Source organism: Bos taurus, chromosome 15 (genome assembly GCF_002263795.3).
Source record: "Bos taurus isolate L1 Dominette 01449 registration number 42190680 breed Hereford chromosome 15, ARS-UCD2.0, whole genome shotgun sequence".
NCBI lineage: Eukaryota > Metazoa > Chordata > Mammalia > Artiodactyla > Bovidae > Bos > Bos taurus.
In genome coordinates this window covers 50,979,028-51,003,287 of record NC_037342.1, presented here as the reverse complement: position 1 = coordinate 51,003,287, position 24,260 = coordinate 50,979,028, and the positions used below count along the sequence as shown (strand labels likewise).

Below are 24,260 nucleotides of genomic sequence, written 5' to 3'. Positions count from 1 at the left end.
TTTTTCCTTTTGGAAATTATATTCTAGTGAAAGAGTCATACAATAAACAAATACACAGGTAAAATGTAGAGCATGTCAGATGATCAGAAGTGCTCTGGAGAAAAATAAAGCATAGAAGAAGGGTAAGAGGGGCAAGGTTGTGTTTGGGGCATTGGAATTTAAAATAGAGTGATTGGGGAAAACCTTATTGAGAAGTTGACATTGAGCAAAGATCTAATAGAGGTATATATAGTAAGCAGTCAAGGTTGCCAGGGTCAGGTGGGACAGTAGGAGGTGACCTGGAGGAGGGGCTCACAGGACAGGTTGTGTAGGATTCTGTGGACTATTGTAATGATTTTGACTTTGATTCTGAAACAGATGATAAACCACTCTTGGCAGTAGAGTAATGACATGGTTTTGACTTAAGTTTTAAAGAATAATTATGCCTGTCATTTGGGACAAGGGTTGGGGGGGACAGATCATTTGGGAAATTTATTGCAAGAATCCATCTGGTATGTAATGTAAGGGAAGACTCAATATAAAGTCTCTCCTTTTTGAAGATGAAAAAATAATCTCTCAATGAATCTCTTGGGGGTCTGAGTCATTTGTCTACAAAAGAGCATTTCGTTTTGATCAGTTGAAAAAGTTTACATGCTGATTATGTTTGATTCTTTGGTATTGCTAACTTAGTAAGTGCTAATACGAATTGTATGGTTTGATTCTTTAGATGGCCGCCAAGAGCGAGTTATGTTCGACAAAATTACATCCCGAATCCAGAAGCTTTGTTATGGGCTCAATATGGACTTTGTTGATCCTGTAAGTAAATAGGATTTATATCTTGTGTTGCTTGTTTCATGTGATTCCATTTACTTGTCTCTTACCTCTTCCCCTTCACTCTCTTGCTATATATACATATTTTGGTGTGGTATTCTCTTACAGCCTTGGTTGTAAAATGTGAATTTATTGTTTAAAACTTTTTTTTATTATGGGAATTCCCTGGTGATCCAGTAATTAGGACTCTGGGCTTTCACTGCTGTGGCCCGGGTTCAGTCCCTAAGCCATGTGGCATGGCAAAAAAAACAAAACAAAAAGACAACAAGCAACAAAAAACTCACTTTTTCCCCTAAATTTTTGTTTATGCTGTGAATTCTGACTTCTCAGAGAACTATAAAGCTGAGGAAAGAGGAAAACTTGACATTAACATTTCACTTAGGGGCTTCCTTGAGTAAATTATTTTATTCATAAGTGCAAAAATCTGTAGTAAAACTTGTTTGAAATTGTGGTCATTTGGGTAGAAATTGGTTTGAAATTTGCTTTTTTTGTTATCCATATGGAAAGGATACGTTAAAGTAATATAGAGTTCACAGCCAACCTTTAAATTCAGGAGAGCCATAAGCAAGTTGCTCTGCTTTTCTCCTCAGCTTCTGTAACTCCTCTACTCTAGACCTGCAGCATCCCTTATCTAGACTGCTGTCCATAGTGGTCTCCAAACTGTCCTCCAGGTCTTCCTCACCTTGCCATCTTCCAATCCATATTCCACATGACTTTCAAAATGATCTTACTAAATAGAGTCTCTAATAATCTTTGTCTTAAAACTCATATTGCCCCATCCTTGTTTAGATATTTTATCTATATTACTATCCTGAATAGTCATTGGAAGGAGTGATGCTGACGCTGAAGCTCCAATACTTTGACCACTTGATTTGAAGAGCTGACTCATTGGAAAAGACCCTGATTCTGGGAAAGATTGAGGGCAGGAGGAGATGGGGGTAACAAATGATGAGATTGTTGGATGGCGTCACTGACTCAATGAACATGAGTTTGAGCAAACTCTGGGAGATGGTGAAGGGCAGGGAAGTCTGGCATGCTGCAGTTCATGGGGTCGTAAAGAGTCGGATATGACTTAGTGACTGAACAACAACATCTGTATTACTGTAGCACTTGCCCTGGCCTCATAGCATTAACCACCTAGTATAGAATTTAACTATATGTTCCTAGCCTCCCCCAGAATTGTTGAGGAGGCCTGTATCTTGTTCTTGTGATATCCACAATGCTTAACACATACATAAGTAGAAGCTTGATAAATATTGAATTGACCAAATGGTCGAAAGAAAATAATTTTATACAGCTTTAAGATATATTTATTATCATTTCCCTTTTACATTTAAATACTACATTTCCCTTTTACATTTAGAATATTAGAGTTGGAACAAACCTGAGAGATCATCTTATCTCCCTTGTTTTATAGATAAGAAAGGTTCAAAGAGAAGGGGGATGACTAGTACAAGTGAGTGAGAGTATAGGAAGAAGAATATTGGTATCTTGACTCCTAGGTGTTCTGTTGCCAGTTGCATACATTTCAGAGCGCAAGGGTGCTGGAGCCAACATGAGCATTCTAGGGTAGATGAACAAATCTCCATGCTTATATGGAGTGGTTATTAGCACATGGATGTTGTTTTATTCTGAGTTCTGATTACTTGCCTTGTAGCACCAGAAAGTGTTTAGAAGACTTCATTACTCTTTTACTGAACATGACTATCTGCTGAGAAGAAAATGATCAGGAGGAACTTGAGTTTAGGTCTAACATGTAATTGGGATAAATTTTAAACTAGTAATTACACTTTTTTTTTTGACAGAGGCATGCTTTGGTCAACTGGGAAATGACATTCATTTTCTGTTGGATTTAGTTCAGTTCAGTTGCTCAGTTGTGTCCGACTCTTTGCGACCCCATGAATCACAGCATGCCAGGCCTCCCTGTCCATCACCAACTCCCGGAGTTCACACAAACTCATATCCATCGAGTCGGTGATGCCATTCAGCCATCTCATCCTCTGTCGTCCCCTTCTCCTCCTGCCCTCAATCCCTCCCAATATCAGAGTCTTTTCCAATGAGTTAACTCTTCGCATGAGGTGGCCAAAGTACTGGACTTTCAGCTTTAGCATCATTCCTTCCAAAGAACACCCAGGACTGATCTCCTTCAGAATGGACTGGTTGGATCTCCTTGCAGTCCAAGGGACTCTCAAGAGTCTCCTCCAACACCACAGTTCAAAAGCATCAATTCTTCGGCGCTCAGCTTTCTTCACAGTCCAACTGTCACATCCATACATGACCACTAGAAAAACCATAGCCTTGACTAGATGGACCTTTGTTGGCAAAGTAATGTCTCTGCTTTTGAATATGCTATCTAGGTTGGTCATAACTTTCCTTCCAAGGAGTAAGTGTCTTTTAATTTCATGGCTGCAGTCACCATCTGCAGTGATTTTGGAGCCCAGAAAAATAAAGTCTGACACTGTTTCCACTGTTTCCCCATCTATTTCCCATGAAGTGATGGGACCGTATGCCATGATCTTCGTTTTCTGAATGTTGAGCTGTAAGCCAACTTTTTCACTCTCCTCTTTCACTTTCATCAAGAGGCTTTTGAGTTCCTCTTCACTTTCTGCCATAAGGGTGGTGTCATCTGCATATCTGAGGTTATTGATATTTCTCCCGGCAGTCTTGATTCCAGCTTGTGCTTCTTCCAGCCCAGTGTTTCTAATGATGTACTCTGCATAGAAGTTAAATAAGCAGGGTGACAATATACAGCTTTGATGTACTCCTTTTCCTATTTGGATTGATCTTTTTTTTTCCTTTGCGGCCACACAGCTTGGGCAACCTTAGTTTCCATCAGGGATTGAACTCCTGCAGTGGAAGCTCGGAGTCCCAACCACTGGACATTCAGGGATTCCCTAATCTGTTTTTTTCTTTTTTTTGAGATTCAGTAAATACATACACATATACAGCTTAGATTGGTGTGCTACAGTCCATGGGGTTGCAAAGAGTTGGACATAACTGGGCAACTGAACAGCAGCAACATACAACTTAGAATTTGTCTTTCTTGACTTGGGCATTGTGTATTTTAAAAAGGGGTGCCTCTTACAGTATGGTCTTGAAAACAGTGAAATGTAGTGAGGTTGAATGGGATATGGAGCCAGAAGACTTAGACATTAAAAACCTTGGGCAAGTCCCCGTAACCTGGTTCCTCATGTAAAGTGGGGATAATTATAATACCCATCTCACAGGTAATTGTGAAATGTCAGAGAAGATTATGAAAGTTGAGATATTTTGTGAAGTGTTAAAGAAGTGAAGTGAAGTGAAAGGCATGCAGTTGTGTCCAACTCTTTGCGACACCACGGATTGTAGCCCGCCAGGCTCCTCTGTCCATGGAATTCTCCAGTCAAGAATACTGGAATCGGTTGCCATGCCTTTCTCCAGGGGATCTTCCTGACCCAGGGATGGAACCAGCATTGTAGGCAGATTCTTTACCGTCTGAGCTACCAGGGAAGCCATTCACACCAGGGAGGTGTTAAAGGGTAGCCATTAAATTATCTAACTGCTCAGCCCCAATTCTAGCTTACACTTTGATCTCCTTTCACTAGACTGATTAAAGTTTGATTTGTTTGCTTTCCTGTACTTGTCCTTAGGAATAATTGGGGGAAAATAGGTAAGTATATGGCCTGAACCATGATTATATACAGAAAATTTGAATGAAAGATGGGAAAATACTTATAGAAAAATTGGTCTGTTTTCAGCTGTTTCCCTATGTGTCTGTTAATCTTTGTAAAGCTCTACTTAGACTTTAAAACTAATTTTCTTCTTTTCTTCACTCCTTCCTCCCTTGCCCACTCCCTGCCTCTCTCCCCTCTCTCTCTCCCTCACCCCTCTCCCTCTTTCCTTCCTTCTTTCTTTGGACGCTTCATTATATATGTAGTATGCATTTTCTAGCAGCTCTATTCACTTATGAAGTCTCATTACTAAATTTTCCACAGCGTACAATTCTGAAAGATGATTTTTCATAAAAGGAAATTATCTTTTATTTTGATATAAATTTGATTGTTTTCTTCATTGCTCTTTTAAGGAAGATGTTGATTTTTGGAAAAGCACAAGTAATTCTTAGCTTTGCTTTTATAGGCTCAGATCACTATGAAGGTAATCCAAGGCTTATACAGTGGGGTCACTACTGTGGAACTGGATACTTTGGCTGCTGAGACAGCCGCAACCTTGACTACTAAGCACCCTGACTATGCCATCCTGGCAGCAAGGATTGCCGTCTCTAACTTGCACAAAGAAACCAAGAAAGTATTCAGTGGTGAGTCTAGAAGAAAAAGAAAGACTTTAGTATTCTCAGAAAATGTATAGGCATACTAGAATGAAACCTTGAGTATCAAAAGAAAAGTTATATCTTGTTTAAAAAAGCGAAGTGTGCAAGTTGATGGCAGAGGGAGACTAGAACTTCCTGTTTCTCCATGCTGCTCATCTGCTGCATGGAAGGGTCAGTGAAAACTTTTCTTTATCTTTTTGTTCTCTCTCTATTTTTTTTTTTTTTTTTTGAAGCTCCTCTTTACATACTTGGTGGTGGTATGGTTGGAAAAAAAAATTATTGATAATTCCTAGGTTAAACAAAATGTTACAGTTAGTCTTTTGTCACCATTAGTCATCACTCCCATTTTACAGCTCAGAATGTGGGCAAAAGACAGTTAAATAATTTGTTAAGTATATAAAAAGTGATATGTAAGAAGTCAGCTGGTAGACTGAGAGTAGAAATCTTTTGGCTCTCAATTCCAGATCTTTTATGTGGGACTTTAAACATTATATCTCCCTCTTCAGTAGATTTATAAGAGTAAAGATATCAGATCTTCCAAAATTGATCTATGGATTCAAGTCAGTGTCAGAATGCCAGCTTTGTATGTGTCTGTATTATATGTAAACTCAGGGGACCAAATATCTGCTATGATGTCTGAAAGAGAGAGAGCTTTTTACTCAATGTGCATTTATAGAAGTAAAATCCTTGAGATGATAGATTTTGAATTTTAAGTTGAGTTTCTGTTTTGTTAGGATAAAAGAAAACTTGAGATTATAATTTATTCTTTTATTTATTTTCACCTAATAAATCCTTAATGGGGTAAGATGTTAGAATCATCTGGCAGTCTTTTTCAAAGAGCATATGCTATACTATAAGAGCATATGCTCACTCCAACTCTGGAAAGTTATTTCTTTAAGGGTTTCCTTATTTTACTTATGTAAATTTCCGTGTATATTTATATAACATGTATTTGTCCATTGAGCACTGTCTTTGCTAGGTACTAAGGTGAGTTGGGATGAAAAACAGTTGAGAACCACTTTTAAATTGTTAACCTGAGTATTGAACTTGCTGTTAAGTGATTTTGGTATTTTAATTTTCTGTTGTTTTGTTTTTAGATGTAATGGAAGACCTCTTCAACTATATAAACCCACACAATGGCAAACACTCTCCCATGGTGGCCAAGTCAACATTGGATATTGTTTTGGCAAATAAAGATGTATGTAGAATGCTTTTCTGGTGAAAAAGCTTTTATAGGTTTTTTTTTTTTAAGGCAATGAACACATTTTAAAAAATTTAAACACTATGATAAGTGATAGAGGTAAAAAGTAATTCTCCTTCTCTGAATCCTAGTTTTCTTGTCTAGAAAGAATAGCACTTTGTCATTTTAAAATGTATTTTTCCAGAATTGTTCTATAACACATGGTGTATGTACATTTATTTTGCCTTTTAGTGGTAATGTACTGTGCATACTATTCTTTCTAATATTTTTTCACTTACAGGTGTATCTTAGAGATAGTTCTTTATTAGCATTTATGAATTTACCTTGTTCTTTTTAACACCTGCATAGCATTCTATCCTATAGCCATATCATCACTATATATATATATGTAAGAATTGATCTAGTGATGAATATTTGTTTCCATTTATCACTGCAGTCGCTATTCTCATATGGTAGTGAGTTGCTTATAGATGAGTATATTGGTGAGGTAAATCCCTTCAGTGGAATTGCTGAGCCAAAAAGTATGTGCGTTCAAAATTTTGGTAGACATTGCCAAACTGACTTCCAAAAAGGTTGCTCAGATAAAATTTTGGAAGATCTTCTTGCACAGCAACTTAAAAATTATCCATTTGTGTTTCAATTCCTTTCTTAACTACATTTCAGAGGACAGAGGGAAAGATGGGTAGATCCAGCCAGGCCCTTTGCACACGGAATTTATTTACCATGCATATCTGCACAGATTAGAAATCAGTTTTAACTGAAGGTAATAGAGTGATTCGTTGGCTATCTGTAAATATGTATCACATGTTAAAGAGACTGAGAGAAAACTGAGTGAGTTGTTTGTGTTCATGTGTATTATCTTGAAGATAGGTGAGAAACAAAAATTAATGACATCAAAAACTTGTATCTAAAATATAAATTTTGATAATCAAGTATCTCAGTTCTCCATAAATCATGCAAAGCCCCTACCTGCCTTTGGCAACAAAGATGCCCTTAAAAGTTTAAGAGAAAGTGAGGAGTTTTGTATAGATTTTTCTAGTCCTCGGACATGGATCCTTATATGGCAACACTGATAGTATTTTGAAAAATTGGCTCTATTTTCCTCTATCCAAAATGATTATTAGTACCTAATTGCTTTCTTTCCTTTAAATGGCTTTATAGCCTACAAAAGCTCTGTAACAATGGCCAGTTCTGCTTTAAAACATCACTGTCACAGCAATATTTTGTTCAAAACCTGTTAAAGGACTATGGATTTGATTAGCCTTAGAATTAATGTAATTGTTTATCATATATTGTTATGTACAGTTTAAAATGGAAAATAAAGATATGTATTAGTATTTATATGGCTCCAATACTTTTGGATTAATAGCCAATCTAAAAACATGTTTTAGGATGATAATATAGTCCCTTTTATGCTCATATTCTTTCCCTTTTTAGAGATACTGTAAGCACAATAGGGAAAGTCACATTTATGTTTTTACTTATGTACAACTTATATGTTTTCTTCTAGTCTTTTAATGTACGTGTTTTTAAGCCTAGTTAGGATACTCAATTTATATAATTTTTTCCCTTAATATTAGGTATGGATTTCTATTCTACAACAATAATACTTAGTGTTATCTCTTGTATCCTGTATCAATTTTAGTTCTGAAATCAGGGCTGAAAGGTAACAAATTTTGTGAAAATAAGTCTAATTATCTTAATTATGGGTTTTTGTTTTTTTAAACCTTCACCAGCGCCTGAATTCTGCAATTATCTATGACCGAGATTTCTCTTATAATTACTTTGGCTTTAAGGTAAATAATGGGTTTCAAATAAGTGGGAATTCCTTCTTCAGTTAGGAAATGCAGTTTTTTGTTTATGTTTTAGTGATATAATTATAAAGGTAGTAATTTGTTGGGAGTTGGGATGGTCCTGAGGGATTAGTGTGGTTAGGGTAGTGGTGATTGTTTGAATTAAAGAAAGATAGCTTATTCATTTGCAGTTTTCAAATTTTCCAAATACTATTTCTGGATACCTGTGGAGTTATGCAAGTAATTTGTCAGAATGATTCAATATTATTCTGTATATGCAACAACTATTTATTGAATTCCTACTATGTGCTAAGTGATTTTCTAGGTACTTTTTTGTTGATAAACTGTTATATAGTGATTGAGAATGTGGATGCTGATGTCAGACCACCTAGGTTCAAATCACTGCTTCATTTCTTATTAGCAAGGTACTTAATCCCTTTGTCCTTCAGTTTTCTCATCTTTAGAATGGGGATAATAATAAAATTTCAATATCAAATGCTCTTGAAGTTTAAGTGAGTGTGTGTTTGTTGCTTTGATCAGTACCTAGGCTGTTATAAGGATTTTATAAATGTTAATGATATGAACCATTATAATATAGTGAATACCACAACTTCTGCTATTAACATTATACATATTAATGTAGAGTTAGCTTTTTCCAGAAATTTTCAGGCATTCTTTTCCAAAAAAATAGTCAATTGATAATGTTCTAAGCTAAAGCTAGTAAATATAAATATGATATTCTTGTCATTTAAGATTATTTTAAAAACTGAGTAGATTTAAACAGTTGCATATTGTGAATGATATGTCTACTATGTCTTTAAAAACTATGCTCTGGAAGTTTTTCGGTTGTTTTGCTTTTTCTAGACACTGGAGCGATCCTATTTGTTGAAGATCAATGGGAAGGGTGAGACATGAATGTGTTTGTGTGTTATATTTTCTGTTCATTGTATTGAAAATAGAACTTTAAGCTATTTGCCTTAACATTTCTATTTAAACTCTAAGTAACACTTTAAACTTTAGGTTTAGTTTATGAATAATCTTGCTGCTTATTGGTATAAAATTTTTTAAATTTCTTTTGTTGTTCCTTTTTTTAGACTCAAGTACATATCTCAGCCTAGTTTTCATGTGAAAAATTTATCTTGTTTTTAGTGGCTGAAAGACCACAACACATGTTGATGAGGGTATCTGTGGGGATTCACAAAGAAGATATTGATGCTGCTATTGAAACCTACAACCTTCTTTCTGAGAAGTGGTTTACCCATGCCTCTCCCACTCTCTTCAATGCTGGTACCAACCGCCCACAACTTTCTAGGTATATGTCACCTATAGTCACTTTTAACATCCTAAAATGCTTTTGACTAGGGAAATAAACCTTGACCTGAAGAAACTAGACAGTTCATCACATAAAAATTAATTTGATAAACATTTAATCATTAAATGAGATTTACTTTCTGAAAAACTCTCTTATTGCATTGTGGTAAACAAATTGATGAGAGACAAACGCCAGTAGTGAAATTTTAAGCTTGTTTCTGGTGATGGTTGTACAACTCTGTAAATATACTAAAACCCATCAGTTGTACACTTTAAATGGAGAATTGTATGGTATGTGAATTATATCTCAATAAAGTATTTTCTGATAATAATTAGAGGATTCTAGTAGTAGTCTGTATGAGAGTAGATATTTTGGGTTAGGGAAGTGAAAGTAGAGATTGAGAGAAGTAGACTGATTTAAGAGATTTAGGAGGTAAAATTGACAGAATTGATGATTTGAATGAGTCATTCAAAGAGTGGTTCCTGAGTTTATGGGTAAATAACAAGATTTATTATGGTGTCATTTTCTGAGAAAGGAAACACTGGAACAGAGTCCAGTAATGTATTAAAAAAAAAAAAAAACAGCTAATACACCCTAAGCAAGTTGGGTTATCCCAGGAATTGAAGAATATGCTAACATCAAAAAGTGTATTAATGTAATTCATTGCCCTAACATTTTATATCATTTAATACTTTCATAAAAAAATAGCAAAATAGATGTAGAAAATAACTTCCTTTCTTTGGTAAAAGATATCCACTAAAAACTTAGATCTGTTGGACCTCTGTTTTTAGCATTGTAGTGGAGGCCTGAGCCAGCATTGTAATTGTAAGATAAGAAAAAAAATGGTTGGAAATGAGGGAATGAAACTAATGATTCCTCAAGAGCATCTATAGACAAGTTATTAGAAGTAAAAGGATTTCAGCAGAATGTGTGTGTGTGTACGTTAATTGCTCAGTTGTGTCCGACTCTTTGCAATCCCATGGACTATAGCCTGCCAGGCTCGTCTGTCCATGGAATTCTCCAGGCAAGAATACTGGATTGGGTAGCCATTCCCTTCTCCAGGGAATCTTCCTGACCCAGGGATCAAACCTGGGTCTCCTGCATTGCAGGCAGATTCTTTACCATCTGAGACACCAGGGAAGCCCTTCAGTAGAATATCTGGATATAAATTCAACATAAGTTAATTAATTGAATTTTTGTACTTTAGCTGTTAGAAGATTTAAGGAGCTTCCCATGACTCAGTGATAAAGAATTCGCCTGCCAATGCAGAGGACATGGGTTCAATCCCTGTGTTGGGAAGATCTCTTAAAGAAGGATGTGGCAACCCATTCTAGTATTCTTGCCTGTGATATCCCATGGACAGAGGAGCCTGGTGGGCTACAGCCCATGGGGTTGCAAAAGAGTTGGACACAGCAAATAAAAAACGAAACCAAAAAAAGAAGATTTAAATTTTAAAATGTGTAATAGTGGAAGGTACTCAGGAATAAATCTAATGAAAGGTGTGCAAGGCTTTTAAGGAAAAAATTCTAAAACGTAATTGAAGGACGTTATATAACAAATCGAGAGTGATCATATTTTCATAAATGGATTTAATGTTGTAACAATGTCAGTTTTTCCCAAGTTAATCTACAGATTCAGTGTAATTCCAGTCAGAATTTCAACATGCTGATTCTAAAATAAATATGGAGGAGCAAATGGCTAAGAATAATCTAGTGCTGGTCAAATACACCAAATCCTAATCCCTGAAATTTATAAATGTTACCTTATAAGGAAAAACAGTTTTTCAGGTATGACTAAGATCTTTTTTTTTTTTTAATCACAAATAATACTTTTAATTATTTAGCTTCTTAGAGTATCCACAAAACAGAAACTGACAAATCCATATTATTATTTAGTCAGATAGTTGTTTCTGACTCTTTTGCAAATCCATGGACTGTGGCCCGCCAAGCTTCTCTGTCCATGGTATTTTCCAGGCAAGAATATTGGAGTGGGTTGTCATTTTCCCCCTCCAAGAAAGATCTTGACATAGGGAGATTATCCCAAATTATTCAGGTGGGCCCTGAATCTAATAAAAAATATCCTTATAAGACAGAGGCTAAGGGAAATATAAGACATACAGAGAAAAGAAGGCAGTATGTAGATAGAGACAGAAATTGGAGTGAGGTAGCTATAAGCAGAGGAGCCCAGAAGCTGGCTCGTCTAGGAATGTTCTCCACTAGAGCCTCTGGAGGAATGTTCTTGATTTTGGCCCAGTGAAACTGATGCTGAGCTTCTTACCTCCTAAACTGTGAGAGAATTAATTTCTATTTTAAGCCACCAAGTTAGTGGCATTTGTTAGGGTAGCCACAAGAAATTAATATAAATAGCAAGATAGTTTTGAAGAAAAAGTCCTGCTATATTCAGGACTACTATAAATCTATGTTTATCTATCCTAGAGTAAACACCCTACTTTGTGGATTGTGTGAGAACTTGATGAATAACAGATGTCATTGCATTTCATTGTGAAAACAGTGCTAGGAAAATCGGTTATCCTATAGGGAAATGTATAATTAGATTTCCTTTCTTCATGTCATATACAGAAATAAATTCAAGAAAAAAATATAAATATGAAAGTAAAATCTTTTAAAAGAACATGTAGAAAAAATAAATATTTTCCTCCCCAGCTTTTTAATATGAATTTCAAACATTTAGAAAAATTTGAAGAAAAGGAGTGAACTCCACTCATACACCCACTTATGCCTAGATTTTAAAAAGTACTGATATTTTGCATATACATGTATTTTTTATTTTTGTCTTTAAAATTAAAAATATTTTTGGCTAAGTCATTTGACAGTGAGTTGCAGACGTCATAACTATCAACTTACATCTTGATAGAATATATATGACCTCCGAGGAGTGAAAGGTTTCTTAAAATAGATATAATAAGCAAACAACATAAAGGACAAATTGACTACATTAAAATTTTAAACTTCAGCAAACCAAATACAGTGAAAAAGATTTCAGACGGTGAGAGGAAACTTGCAATGTACGTTAACTGTTGAAAGATTATAAGAAAAAGACACAAAACCAAATAGAAACATGGGCTAATTTGTAGAAGAAACTGATTGGCTGTTAAACACGTGAGATGATGTTAAACTTTGCTTTTAATTAAGAAAGTGAAAATTAACATCATAATGAGATATTTCATACCCAACAGATTGATACAAGTTAAAAGGCTGATGAACTAAGTATTGGTAAGCATGTGGGCAGGCTCATGCATTGATTGATATAGTATACTTACTCATTCACTTTGGAGACTCTTTAGTAAAGTGGAACACATGCATATCTTTTGACTCAGAAATTCCTTTCCTAGGTTTACACCCTATAGACAATCCTTAGATGTAAACACAAGGAGATATGTTTAAAAACTTCCACAGGAGCATTGTTTAGAATAGCAAACAAGTTGGAAATAATCTAAATGTCCACCAGCAGGCAAATGGACAAATATATTGGTATATTCATACAATGGAATACCTTACAGCAATGAAAATAAACTAGTCCTATATCAGTAGGAATGACTCTCTAAAACAATACTGAGTTAAATAAAAGTGGGTTGCAGAACAATAGTATGAAACCAGAAATTTTTTAAAAAATGTGGAACATATGTAAATGCTAAAGGAACGTAGAAAGCATGGAAACAGCATATATTATATATATATATTATATTAGGTTATATTTGTAGTATCAAATTTCTTGAGGCAGATGGTAAGTACAAAGTATATGTTATAAATTCTCTGTTATTTGTGAATGTCTGAATATTCAGTAGAAAAAGTCAAAAGATAAAGTCTATTTGTTTGGATGAATATTAAAGTTGGTAAAAGGAATCATTGGTAGAATAAGGGTCCTGGAGTAGGAGGATGAGATCCAAATCACAGGTAGAAGGATTGTCTTTAAAAAGACTGTAAGGGAGCTAAATTTTGATGGACATATCAAATTTGGTTCATTATTGGATTGGTGGGGTTTTTTTTCATAAATGTTTAAATTTCTTGGCTTGAAAAGATGTTAAGTATGCTTAGGAATTTATATCAGAAAATGTTATAATGACACATTTGTAATCCGGTGAATAGGTAAGCTAATATTTACCTATCCCTAAGACTTTCATGTAGGCTCATCATCTAGAGTAGATGGCAAGATGATTTTAAAACAATGTATGCTGATATGTTTCATTGTGTCATATCCAGGTTTTGGTTCTTTTTCCTTCTAAAAACATCTAAAAAAATTTTTTTTTCCTTCTAAAAAAAAATTTGTAAGTTTTAGATCATTTATTTGCCTTATTCTCTTTGAATTACATAGTTGTTTTTTGACTCTCCTTCATTTCCTTGCTGAATTGTGACTTTTTCCCCCTATAGCTGTTTCCTTCTGAGTATGAAAGATGATAGCATTGAAGGCATTTATGACACTCTAAAGCAGTGTGCATTGATTTCCAAGTCCGCTGGTGGAATTGGTGTTGCTGTGAGTTGTATTCGAGCTACTGGCAGCTACATTGCTGGGGTAAGCTTCTGTTGTGTGACTAAAAATATGTGGCTGGAGGGACTCAAGTCCATAAACAACCAGGGTTGTGGTTGAGAAGGCATTTGCGGGAGTGTGGGAGACCTGGATCTCTGTTAATTACTAGCTGGCTGTGCAACTTACAATGAGTGAGTTCACTACTTCTATCTTATTAGAGGTTGGTTAGTTGGGCTCTAGGGTCCTTTTTCCCACTCCAGTATTCTTGCCTGGAAAATCCCATGGACGGAGGAGCCTGGTAGGCTGTAGTCCATGGGGTCGCTAAGAGTCGGGCACGACTGAGCGACTTCACTTTCACTTTTCACTTTCATGCATTGGAGAAGGAAATGACAACCCACTCCATTATTCTTGCCTGGAGAATCCCAGGGACAGAGGAGCCTAGCGGGCTGCCGTCTGTGGGGTTGCACAGAGTCGAACACGACTGAAGCGACTTAGCAGCAGCAGCAGGGTCCTTTTTAGCTCAGATTTTGGAATTCTGATTTACTTTAGCAATAATAATATTAATAGCTTTTATTATTCATTGCTTCAGTTCAGTTCAGTCGCTGAGTTGTGTCCGACTCTTTGTGACCCCATGAATTGCAGCACGCCAGGCCTCACTGTCCATCACCAACTCCCAGAGTTCACTCAAACTCACGTCCATTGAGTCGGTGATGCCATTCAGCCATCTCATCCTCTGTCGTCCCCTTCTCCTCCTGCCCCCAATCCCTCCCAGCATCAGAGTCTTTTCTAATGAGTCAACTCTTCGCATGAGGTGGCCAAAGTACGGAGTTTCAGCTTTAACATCATTCCTTCCACAGAACACCAGGGACTGATCTTTAGAATGGACTGGTTGGATCTCCTTGCAGTCCAAGGGAACTCTCAAGAGTCTTCTCCAACACCACAGTTCAAAAGCATCGATTCTTCGGATTCATTGCTTACTATATGCTAAATGTTATAAAAATTTTATGTGAATTACTACAACCTTATGAGATAGATAGATATTACAAACACAGTAAACTTTACTCCTTACAGTGACTTTGTGAGTATAGCCACTGTTGTTTTCATTTTACAAGTGAGGAAGCTGAAGCTTACAAAGTTAAATTACTTCCAGAGATTAGTCATTTAATATGTGATAGAGCCAGGGTTCAAGCTTAATCATTAATACTTTATGAGGGAAATTTCAGCTCTTTTAGTTCACTATTCACTGGGAGTCAAGATCATGGTTTTGGGTGGAATCTTAAAAATAATGCAAATGGATGCGTATGCATGACAGAAACAGACTCACAGATAAAGAAGACAAACTTGTGGTTACCAAATGGTCAGGGAAGCAGGGAGTGACAAATTAGGGATATGGCATTAACTGATATATAAACTACTATATATAAAATATTTAAGCAAGGATATACTGTATAGAATAGAGAATTATAGCCCATTATATTATAATAACGTATAATGGAGTATAATATGCTGAAATCACATTCAGTATAAAATACTGAATCACTATGCTGTATACCTGAAACTAATAACAATATTGTAAATCAACCATACTTCAATTTAAAAAACAAAAGAAAAAAGGTAATGATTTTGAGTAAGACCTGGATTTAAATCCTGTCTCTACTAATTACTAGTAGTGTGGCCTAGTAGAAGTTATTTTACTTCTCTGAGTTGCTTCCTCCTCTATAAGGTGAAGAAAATGTCTTGCCCTATAGAAAGAGAGTCCAGAAGAAAACCATTCTGTTATGTGGTGTTCATTACCTTTCTGCTTAAAGGCTTGCCTTGGGTTAGAATGATTATTTTAAAAAATTGATAGGTATCTCATCTTCATTCTAGAATGTATTTATTGGAGAATCTCCATTTGCCTTATTGTCTTGATTTATCCACTGCATATAATTCTTACTATAAATCGCCTTGAATTCTTTTGGGAAAAATATACTGTAGTAGGGTTTTTACTCTACCCAAAGTATTTCATTATATGATGACCTTTTGAAAGTATGGGGGTTTAAATTCAACTATGCTGATTTTGGATTCGTTTGACTTATAGTTATTTCTCATCGTAAGCTAGAGATGCCATGAAATAATGTTGTACATATTTGTAATTTATTCCACAGTTTTATGTTGGGCATTATGTTTTCAAAGCAGAGGTAGAGATGGGGAGCAGATGACACTAGACTGGGAGAGAGTAATTTGCCTGCTGTTGAGCCATCTTCTTCTTTTCCTTGCTGACCCCCTCTTGTTCCTCCGGATGACTTTATCCTGTTTCTTTTTCAGACTAATGGCAATTCCAATGGTCTTGTACCGATGCTGAGAGTATATAACAACACAGCTCGATATGTGGATCAAGGTGGAAACAAGGTATGCTTTGTGAGTGAAAGCCCTAGAAATCAGAACTGAAAATCTCATATAAGCTATAATAAGATAGCTCACTATGTATGTTTCTAACAACTCTGTTTTTTTCCACTTTTATGATCAATTTAATGTGTGTATACTTTTTACTTAAAGTATAGACACTTGAAGTATACATATACAATATATATTATACATATATACCAGTCAAGCCATAGAACACAGACACCAATGTGTCTCCTTGTGTACCTTTGTATTAATCATCCATCACTCCTACACATACATACGTTATCCTTGGCTCCAGGCAGCCAGTGATCTAGTCAGCTTTCTTACAAGACAGTTTATTTGCAAAGAATTTCTAAAGTGGTGACTCATATTGATAACCTTGGAGGGAGGGCATGGCGACCCACTCCAGAATTCTTGGCTGGAGAATCCCCATAGACATAGGAGCCTGGCAGGCTATAGTCCATGGGCTCGCAAACAGTTGGACACGTCTGAGCAATTAAGCACATATTGATACCTAATCTTGAAAAGGGGTTGTAATATTTTTTCTAGGTTTTTATTAAAAAAAAAAAAAGACAAAAAGCAAAACTTGGCCTGTTTTATAGAGGGAAAAATAGAGAGTACTGGGCCATTTTTCCAATGTTATCAGCAGAATACTTTGCAGCCATCTAGCCTATCTAATGGAATCTGTGAGGACCTTGATAAGACATACCACCTTTTTGTGATCTTTAATAAAAAGCACAACTTATTGTCAAAGTTAAAGCAATTTTTGGGGCTTTACATACACGTCACAGAGTGTAAAGTGAGCTGCATGACAGCTGAAGAGGAAGCTTCATCTCTAGTTCACTGTGTCACTTTGGATAAATTATTTAGTCTTTCTTGTTCTACATTTTCTTTGTGTTAATTGTTCTTTTTTACACCTAGGATTGTATTGTATACTATAAAATATAAAGTAGTAGTATTTTTCTACTACTTTATATTTTATAGTACTTTTATTTGTATTATCTCATGTAATTCATTAATTGTAGTGAAGATCCAAGAAGATATTATTGAAGTGCTTTGGAAAATATGAAGTTCCTTTATTTCATTCTGATTCTGAAAAGAATGATGATTTATTTACCTTTAGCGACCTGGGGCATTTGCTATTTACCTGGAACCTTGGCATTTAGACATCTTTGAGTTCCTTGATTTAAAGAAGAACACAGGAAAGGAAGAGCAGCGTGCCAGGGACCTTTTCTTTGCCCTTTGGATTCCAGATCTCTTCATGAAGCGAGTGGAGACTAATCAGGTGAGAGATAGTTACTTGTTAGTAATAACAACTTGGTTCATATGAGTTTTCTCCTCAATCATCTTAAATCATGCTTAGGAAGAATCTACCTATATGTTATGCAACAGCAAGGCATGCTGAGCAAGAGATGGCCTTTCTTGCCTTCTTGGATTTTTATTTTCTAAAGCAGATGCTCTAAATGCTTTAGGAGTCACGAACAAATAGGCAGAACTAGATGTTTGGACTTGAGCCTAAATATTATTTCTGAAGCAGAATTTTAAGACAGTCTATGGAGGCCACCCTCTCCCTTGTAGTATTCCTAATGGACCATGTGTGATTGGTTATTTGAAGTTTCTTATGGTTGGTATTCTTCTTCCCTTGGCAGGACTGGTCTTTGATGTGTCCAAATGAATGTCCTGGTCTGGATGAGGTCTGGGGAGAAGAATTTGAGAAGCTATATGAAAGGTATGGAAAAAATACAAAAGTAATAATGTTTTAACCTTGTTTCTTTTATTTATAGGATGTAAATTTCAAAACTATGTCAATTATTAGCCTAGTTTCTAGGATTCTTCAGAAGCATCTAGAAGAGAATGTGACTAGTAATTTTGTTTTAGTGTGTTTTCTTCCTGAATCTTCACCAAAATTTTGGTTTGTCTTTCTTAAAACTTTGGAGGGACTTCCCTGGCTGTCCAGTGGTTAAGACTCCACTCTACCACTGCAGAGGCCACAGATTTGATCCCCGATTGGGGAACTAAGATCCAGCATGCTGCGTGGCATGGCCAAAAAAATTACTCATGACAAACTTCCCCCCAGCCCCATGGCCAGGATGCCCAGGTAGGGGAACACCCCCAATGGCAGTGGCTGGACAGAAAGTATGGAAGGAAGCGAGGAGGGCAGTGAGGGGGTGGGGGGCGATGAGGGCCCTGACAGATACAGAGGGTGTCTGGAGTACAGACATTGAGCAGAGCTTCCAGGAGGCCACGGCCTCTTACCTATCCTGTGGCCAGTGGAAAATCCTATTCAATGGAGTCAGGTTGTATGGTTGTGATAAACTGATTGCCTGCAACATCAAACTGAGAACATGGAAGACCTAAACTCGCAAACAGTCTCTAGTCATGTCCAGGCTTTGGTCCAGGGGAGGTCTGGGGAAATCCAGCTGATGCTCAAGGCACTGAATGTGGACCAGGTTTCCAAGGACAAGGCTTTCCAGACAATGACTTCTGTGTCCTTTGCCCAGCTCATCTCAGCACCTTCCCTGCAGGCCAGACTGGATCCCACCAGTCCTCAGGCCCCAGAACCTTTCCATTTTAGGTCGGGGCTTCTGGGCCCTCCTGGAATGTTCCAGATGTGAAGCCATTCTCAAAACACTGTTCTTGTCACTGAATCCTCCATCTACTGCTCTGCCAGGGTATGAGCTTCCCAAGCCCTCTCATCCTTTGCTTTGCTCCCACCTGCCACATCACCCCCAGCCTGGTAGGCTTGGGCTCTGGGCACTGCTCGGTCACAGCACCTGTTTGTACACATCAGCCTGCACTGCCCCAACCCTGGAGTGCCCTGCCTCGAGAATGTGGACATCTGACAGATCTATGACAAATTCCCTGAAAAAAGAGGGGCTATAGGAGCTGTGTGACAGTGGGGCCAGCCATACTTTCTTCCTGGTCAGGTTCTGGGTGGACCTGACCTAGGGCCCAAGTGGTGAGGAGGTGGGGCCGCCAGCGGCAGCAGTGGCTTCTGTGGAGAGAGCAGCCAGTATGAGAGCCTGGACCACGTGACCCTTGCCTGTTCCTTTAAGGTCTACTCCTTTCACAAGCAGGTGGTGGAAAAGGTGTAGACAGAACATGCCCTGATGGAGGATGGGAGGTTTGTGTACCACATGTTGCACTCACCCATGTGCAAGCACCTGGTGAATTTTCTCACAAGCTGCGGCAGCTGCTGGAGCGCCATGCGATGAACAGCATCCTGGAGAACTTTACCATCCTCCGGGTGGTGACACAGAGACACCTAGGAACTGCTGCTCTGCACTGCCTACATCTTCGAGGTCTTTACCAGTGAACAGGGTGCCCAGCATCACATTTACTGCCTGGTTAGGGACTGAAGGGGGACCCCAGGAGTGGCTCATCCCCAGAATACCCTCCTCTCAGGAAGAACCTACAGCTTTCCTCTTACTTGGGGAGGGGCTGCTCCTTAAACACTGTGTTGTGAGTTGAACGTGCTGGGACTGTGAGGAAAGGATGGATCCTGACATTGGAACCTCACAGAGGTCTCTGAAAGCACAGATCACTCCAGAGCATTAGACACAGGGAACAGAAGTATGACAACCCTTGGGACACCACTGGTTCTGTCTCTAACAGGCACCCTCCCCCTTTTCTGTTTTGGATGTTTTGGAGGGCCCCCAGCAGCAGCAGTTACACATTGGCTTGTCCCTCTCTGTTGTTAAGCGCCCTCCCTCTTGCCAGTCTGCCTTTCCTTACCACCCGCATCCCAGTACCCTGATAATCGAATGTTGAAAGTTAACCCTTTCTGTGCAGGAGCAGACCAGGTGGGCCCTGGAAATATTTCTTTGTTAATATAACAAAAGATAATTATTAAGAAACAGAACAAAAATCTTTGGGACATGTAAATAGGTGTTCAAGTTAAATCATATTTTAATAGATCCTCTAAACAATTAATGCAGAGTTATTAATTTGCTTTGTTATAAAGTACATTTGATAAAGCAAGTTATGCTTTTGTATTATACACAGGAATTGAGAGCAACTGGGGTGCACGTGTCAGAAGTTCATTAAGTAATAGCACCAGAGTACTGCTGTAGCACAATGGCACTATTTAACTAATTCAGTCTTTGTTCCTTTTTATTAAGGAAGGTATTATTGATTTAGTGAGTCTGGCTTTAGCCATAGTAAAATGTGTATCATATTCCTAATTTTTTTCCCTTAGCAAAACTTAGTAAAAATTTAAGAGTTTTCAATATTTTATATTTTGGTGCTTCTCTTCATGTTGTCTGCAATAAAGATTTTCTTAGGGAATATTAAAATAATACTAGCTTTGCCTTCCAGGTATGAGAAAGAAGGTCGTGTCCGCAAAGTTATAAAAGCTCAGCAGCTTTGGTATGCCATCATTGAGTCTCAGACAGAGACAGGTACCCCGTATATGCTCTACAAAGATTCCTGTAATCGGAAGAGCAACCAGCAGAACTTGGGAACCATCAAATGCAGCAACCTGTGCACAGAAATAGTAGAGTATACCAGCAAAGATGAGGTAGGTAGAAAAACTTCTGCCTCAGGTACTGAGAGAAGAATCTTAGGAGTTTGTGAATTGTTTGTGAATCTCTCACTTGATTTCCCTTGAGTTGAGTGAAGGGAGTATTCATAGCTTGCTGTAAGCAGAAGGGCACTGAAATAGATTATAAAGGAAGGAAGAGGTATGATGTGTGCCCTTAAAAATCTTCTAGTCTGAGCCATATAGAAAAGACTGTAGACTTTTTCTTACACACACATTGTTGTAATAATCTTTTCATGAGAAAAATAGCAATACATAATTATTTAGGTTAGAGTTAGGACAAACACAGTAACGTGTTAGAGTGTGTATTCAGTTTAAAATATGTAAGCATGAGAGTCCTTTCAGTGAATGTGAGACAAAATTCTCATCTCAAATCTTTAAGGCCATTCATAGAAGAGGCAAGGCTGGAAATGGGATATAGATTTGGTTATTTTAAAAAGAAGTTTATGAAAAAGCTTTCTATTTGGGAAGAACCACCAGTATGACAGATTAGAGACAGGGATAGGTTTTGCGCAGGGAGTGGAAAGTAAGTTTATTGTGATGGAGCAGATATATTAAAGGAGGGATGGCTGTGGTTGAGGGAAGAGAGAAAGTACGTGAAAGCTGGCATATTTCAGACATAGGAAAGCCCTTGTAGATTTTTGAAAGGAAAATAGCATTGCTAGGATGGGAAGGATAGCTCTTGATTCTGGTTATAGAATGGCTTGGTGTGAGAAGCAGTTGGAAGTTACTTTATAGAGATTGTTGCGTTAGTCAGATGACAGACTGTGTGGATATTGGATGTAAGCTATGAAAATGAGGAGGAAGGAACAGATCCTGAATTCTAGGACCTAAAAACATGACAGATGAAAAGTCAAAGAAAATGGTAAGTGAGCTGAACATACTGCTGAGCTTGCAGTTTGATTTAACAAAGTTTACTGACCACCAGGCATATGTAAGACACCGGACTAGGTGCTCTGAGATACAAATGAATGTGGCTCAATCCCTGCCCTCTAGAAACTTACAATTCAGTTGGAGGAAATTGGCATATATTTATATTGTTATATAGTTAGACTGTATTACAGAGAATAAAATGACCTTTTTTAAAAACAAAAAATCAGATCATACCATTCTCTGCGCAATATTTATCTTTGACTTTCCAACCCATCCAGAGTTTGTTCATTTTTTAAAAATGGAGATATAAGTCACATACCATAAATTTCACCCTTCTAAAGGATACAGTTCTGTGATTTTTTATTAGTATATTCATAAAGTTGTACAACTATCACTGATAACTAATTCTAGAACATTGTCACCACCCCAGAAAGAAACCTTGTACCTGTTAGCATTCACTGTCTGTTCCCCTCTTCACCCATCCCCTGGCAACACTGATCTATTTTATGTCTCTGGATTTGTCTATTGTGGGCATTCCGTATGAATGGAATCATGTAATATTGGGCCTTTTGTGTCAGTTGTCCATGCTGTAGTATGTATCATTACCTCATTTCTGTCCTTATAATGCCCTGTGAGATGGTACACAATTGAGTATCCCACCTCATCTGTTCTTATTTTTCCCCTTGCTCACTGTGCTCCAACCCTTCTAATTTCATTGCCATTTCTCATACTCCTGCTGCAGGAGTTTTGAGTGGTAAAATGCTCTTTTCCCCAGAGAGCCATGTGACTTGCTTTCTAACTTCTTCAGTTCTTTCTTCATATGTCACATTCTCAGTGGTGTCTCCCTTGATGACTATTTAAAAATGGCACTCCTTCCATGCTTAGCCCCAATTTCCTGCCTTATTTTTCTCCCTTGCATTTATCAGGCTTATGTGATTCGAGCTATGTTTTAAAAATGGGTACTTTGTCACCATGTGTAGAATTGATTAGGTATGAAGGGCATGAGGGAGTCTAGGTGAAAGGAGTTGAGAGTTTGGATTGGGAGAGTCATAATCAAAATGGTGAAGGAAGTATATTCATTCAGTATTATTTAGCATTTGCTATATGCCAGGTGTGGTGGTGCTAGTCCTGAAAATGTAAGGATAAAAAAGATATGATCCCTAACCTGAAAATGCTCACCACTTAGTATAGTAAGAATCACCTAAAGAGCTTTTTTAAAATTCAAACTTGGATCCTTTGTTATGGGCTGTTGGAGTCTCAGTGAGGATGAGGTAGACATGGGTAATTTGGAACAGCTTTTTACAGTGATAGAAATGTTCTGTATTGGGTGGCTACTGAGCATTTGAAATATAACTAGTGCAATTGAGAAACAATTTTAAATTTCATGTAGTTTTTATTTAGTGGCTGTTGTATTAGACAGTGCACATCTACTGACATACATAAAAAATTATAGCACAGTGACATACGTCTGGTAAAGAGCCTTGTACTATGGAGTGTACGGTTCTTCCCCCATCTTAAGCTGTCTCACTGGTGCATGTAACCATTCACACATGGGAATAGGTCCTGGGGTTTAGAAATGAACAGGTGAATGGTGAAGAGGAAGCAGTCAAAGATAGAAACTAAAACTTTAATGTCAACAAGTGTCAGAGGTGTACAGGGTAGTGTCATTGAAATAAAAATCATGTGATTCTTGACCCTTTTTCTTCAAATTCTAGGTTGCAGTCTGTAACTTGGCTTCCCTGGCCCTGAATATGTATGTCACATCAGAACACACATATGACTTTACAAAGTTGGCCGAAGTCACCAAAGTCATTGTCCGAAACTTGAATAAAATTATTGATATTAACTACTACCCTGTCCCAGAGGTATGAATAGATTTCTCTGCTTATTGGTGATAATTGAAATCCAAGGTGGAAGGAGTTGATCATAGTCTTCTAGTCATCATGTTATCATTGGAATGATTGGAATGGTGTGAGAAAACTGAGATAGAGAGTGTGTCATTTGGTACAGAATGTTGGTTTTACTGATCGTTAATGTCATCTCTTTCTTTTCTAAATCTATTGGCACAAAGGCTAGCTTGTCGAATAAACTCCATCGCCCCATTGGAATTGGGGTACAAGGTCTGGCAGATGCTTTTATTCTGATGAGGTACCCTTTTGAGAGTCCAGAGGCCCAATTATTGAATAAGCAGATCTTTGAAACCATTTATTATGGAGCCTTGGAAGCCAGCTGTGACCTGGCCAAGGAGTATGGCCCATATGAAACCTATGAGGGCTCTCCAGTCAGCAAAGGAGTAAGTATATGGATGAAATTTGTCTTTGCCTATGGGTTCCTGTAGTAGGCTTAATGGTAGCCCTCAAAAAGATGTTCACATCCTAATGTCTGGAACCTCTGACTATTAAATTATTTGGTGTAAAAAGGATCTTTGCAGATGTAATTGAGGAGATTATCCTGGATTATCCAGGTGGGCCCTAAATACAGTCACAGTTGTCCTTACAAGAGACACAGAGAAGAAGGAGCAACACAACCATAGAGGCAGAGGTTGGAGAGCT

General features: G+C 37.5%; 1 protein-coding gene and 1 pseudogene across 1 annotated transcript in view; both read left to right on the top strand.

The window, feature by feature from the left end:
• RRM1 (ribonucleotide reductase catalytic subunit M1) overlaps positions 1-24,260 on the top strand; it is a 40,361-nt gene that overhangs the window by 7,030 nt on the left and 9,071 nt on the right. The window contains 13 exon segments of the mRNA NM_001113296.1: positions 707-795; positions 4,927-5,104; positions 6,214-6,314; positions 8,054-8,113; positions 8,975-9,014; positions 9,260-9,422; positions 13,811-13,952; positions 16,215-16,298; positions 17,419-17,580; positions 17,945-18,024; positions 20,613-20,814; positions 23,424-23,573; positions 23,780-24,001. Of these exon segments, the coding sequence (NP_001106767.1) occupies positions 707-795; positions 4,927-5,104; positions 6,214-6,314; positions 8,054-8,113; positions 8,975-9,014; positions 9,260-9,422; positions 13,811-13,952; positions 16,215-16,298; positions 17,419-17,580; positions 17,945-18,024; positions 20,613-20,814; positions 23,424-23,573; positions 23,780-24,001 (1,673 nt within the window).
• Positions 18,031-20,606, top strand: LOC101904526 (transcriptional enhancer factor TEF-4-like; annotated as a pseudogene).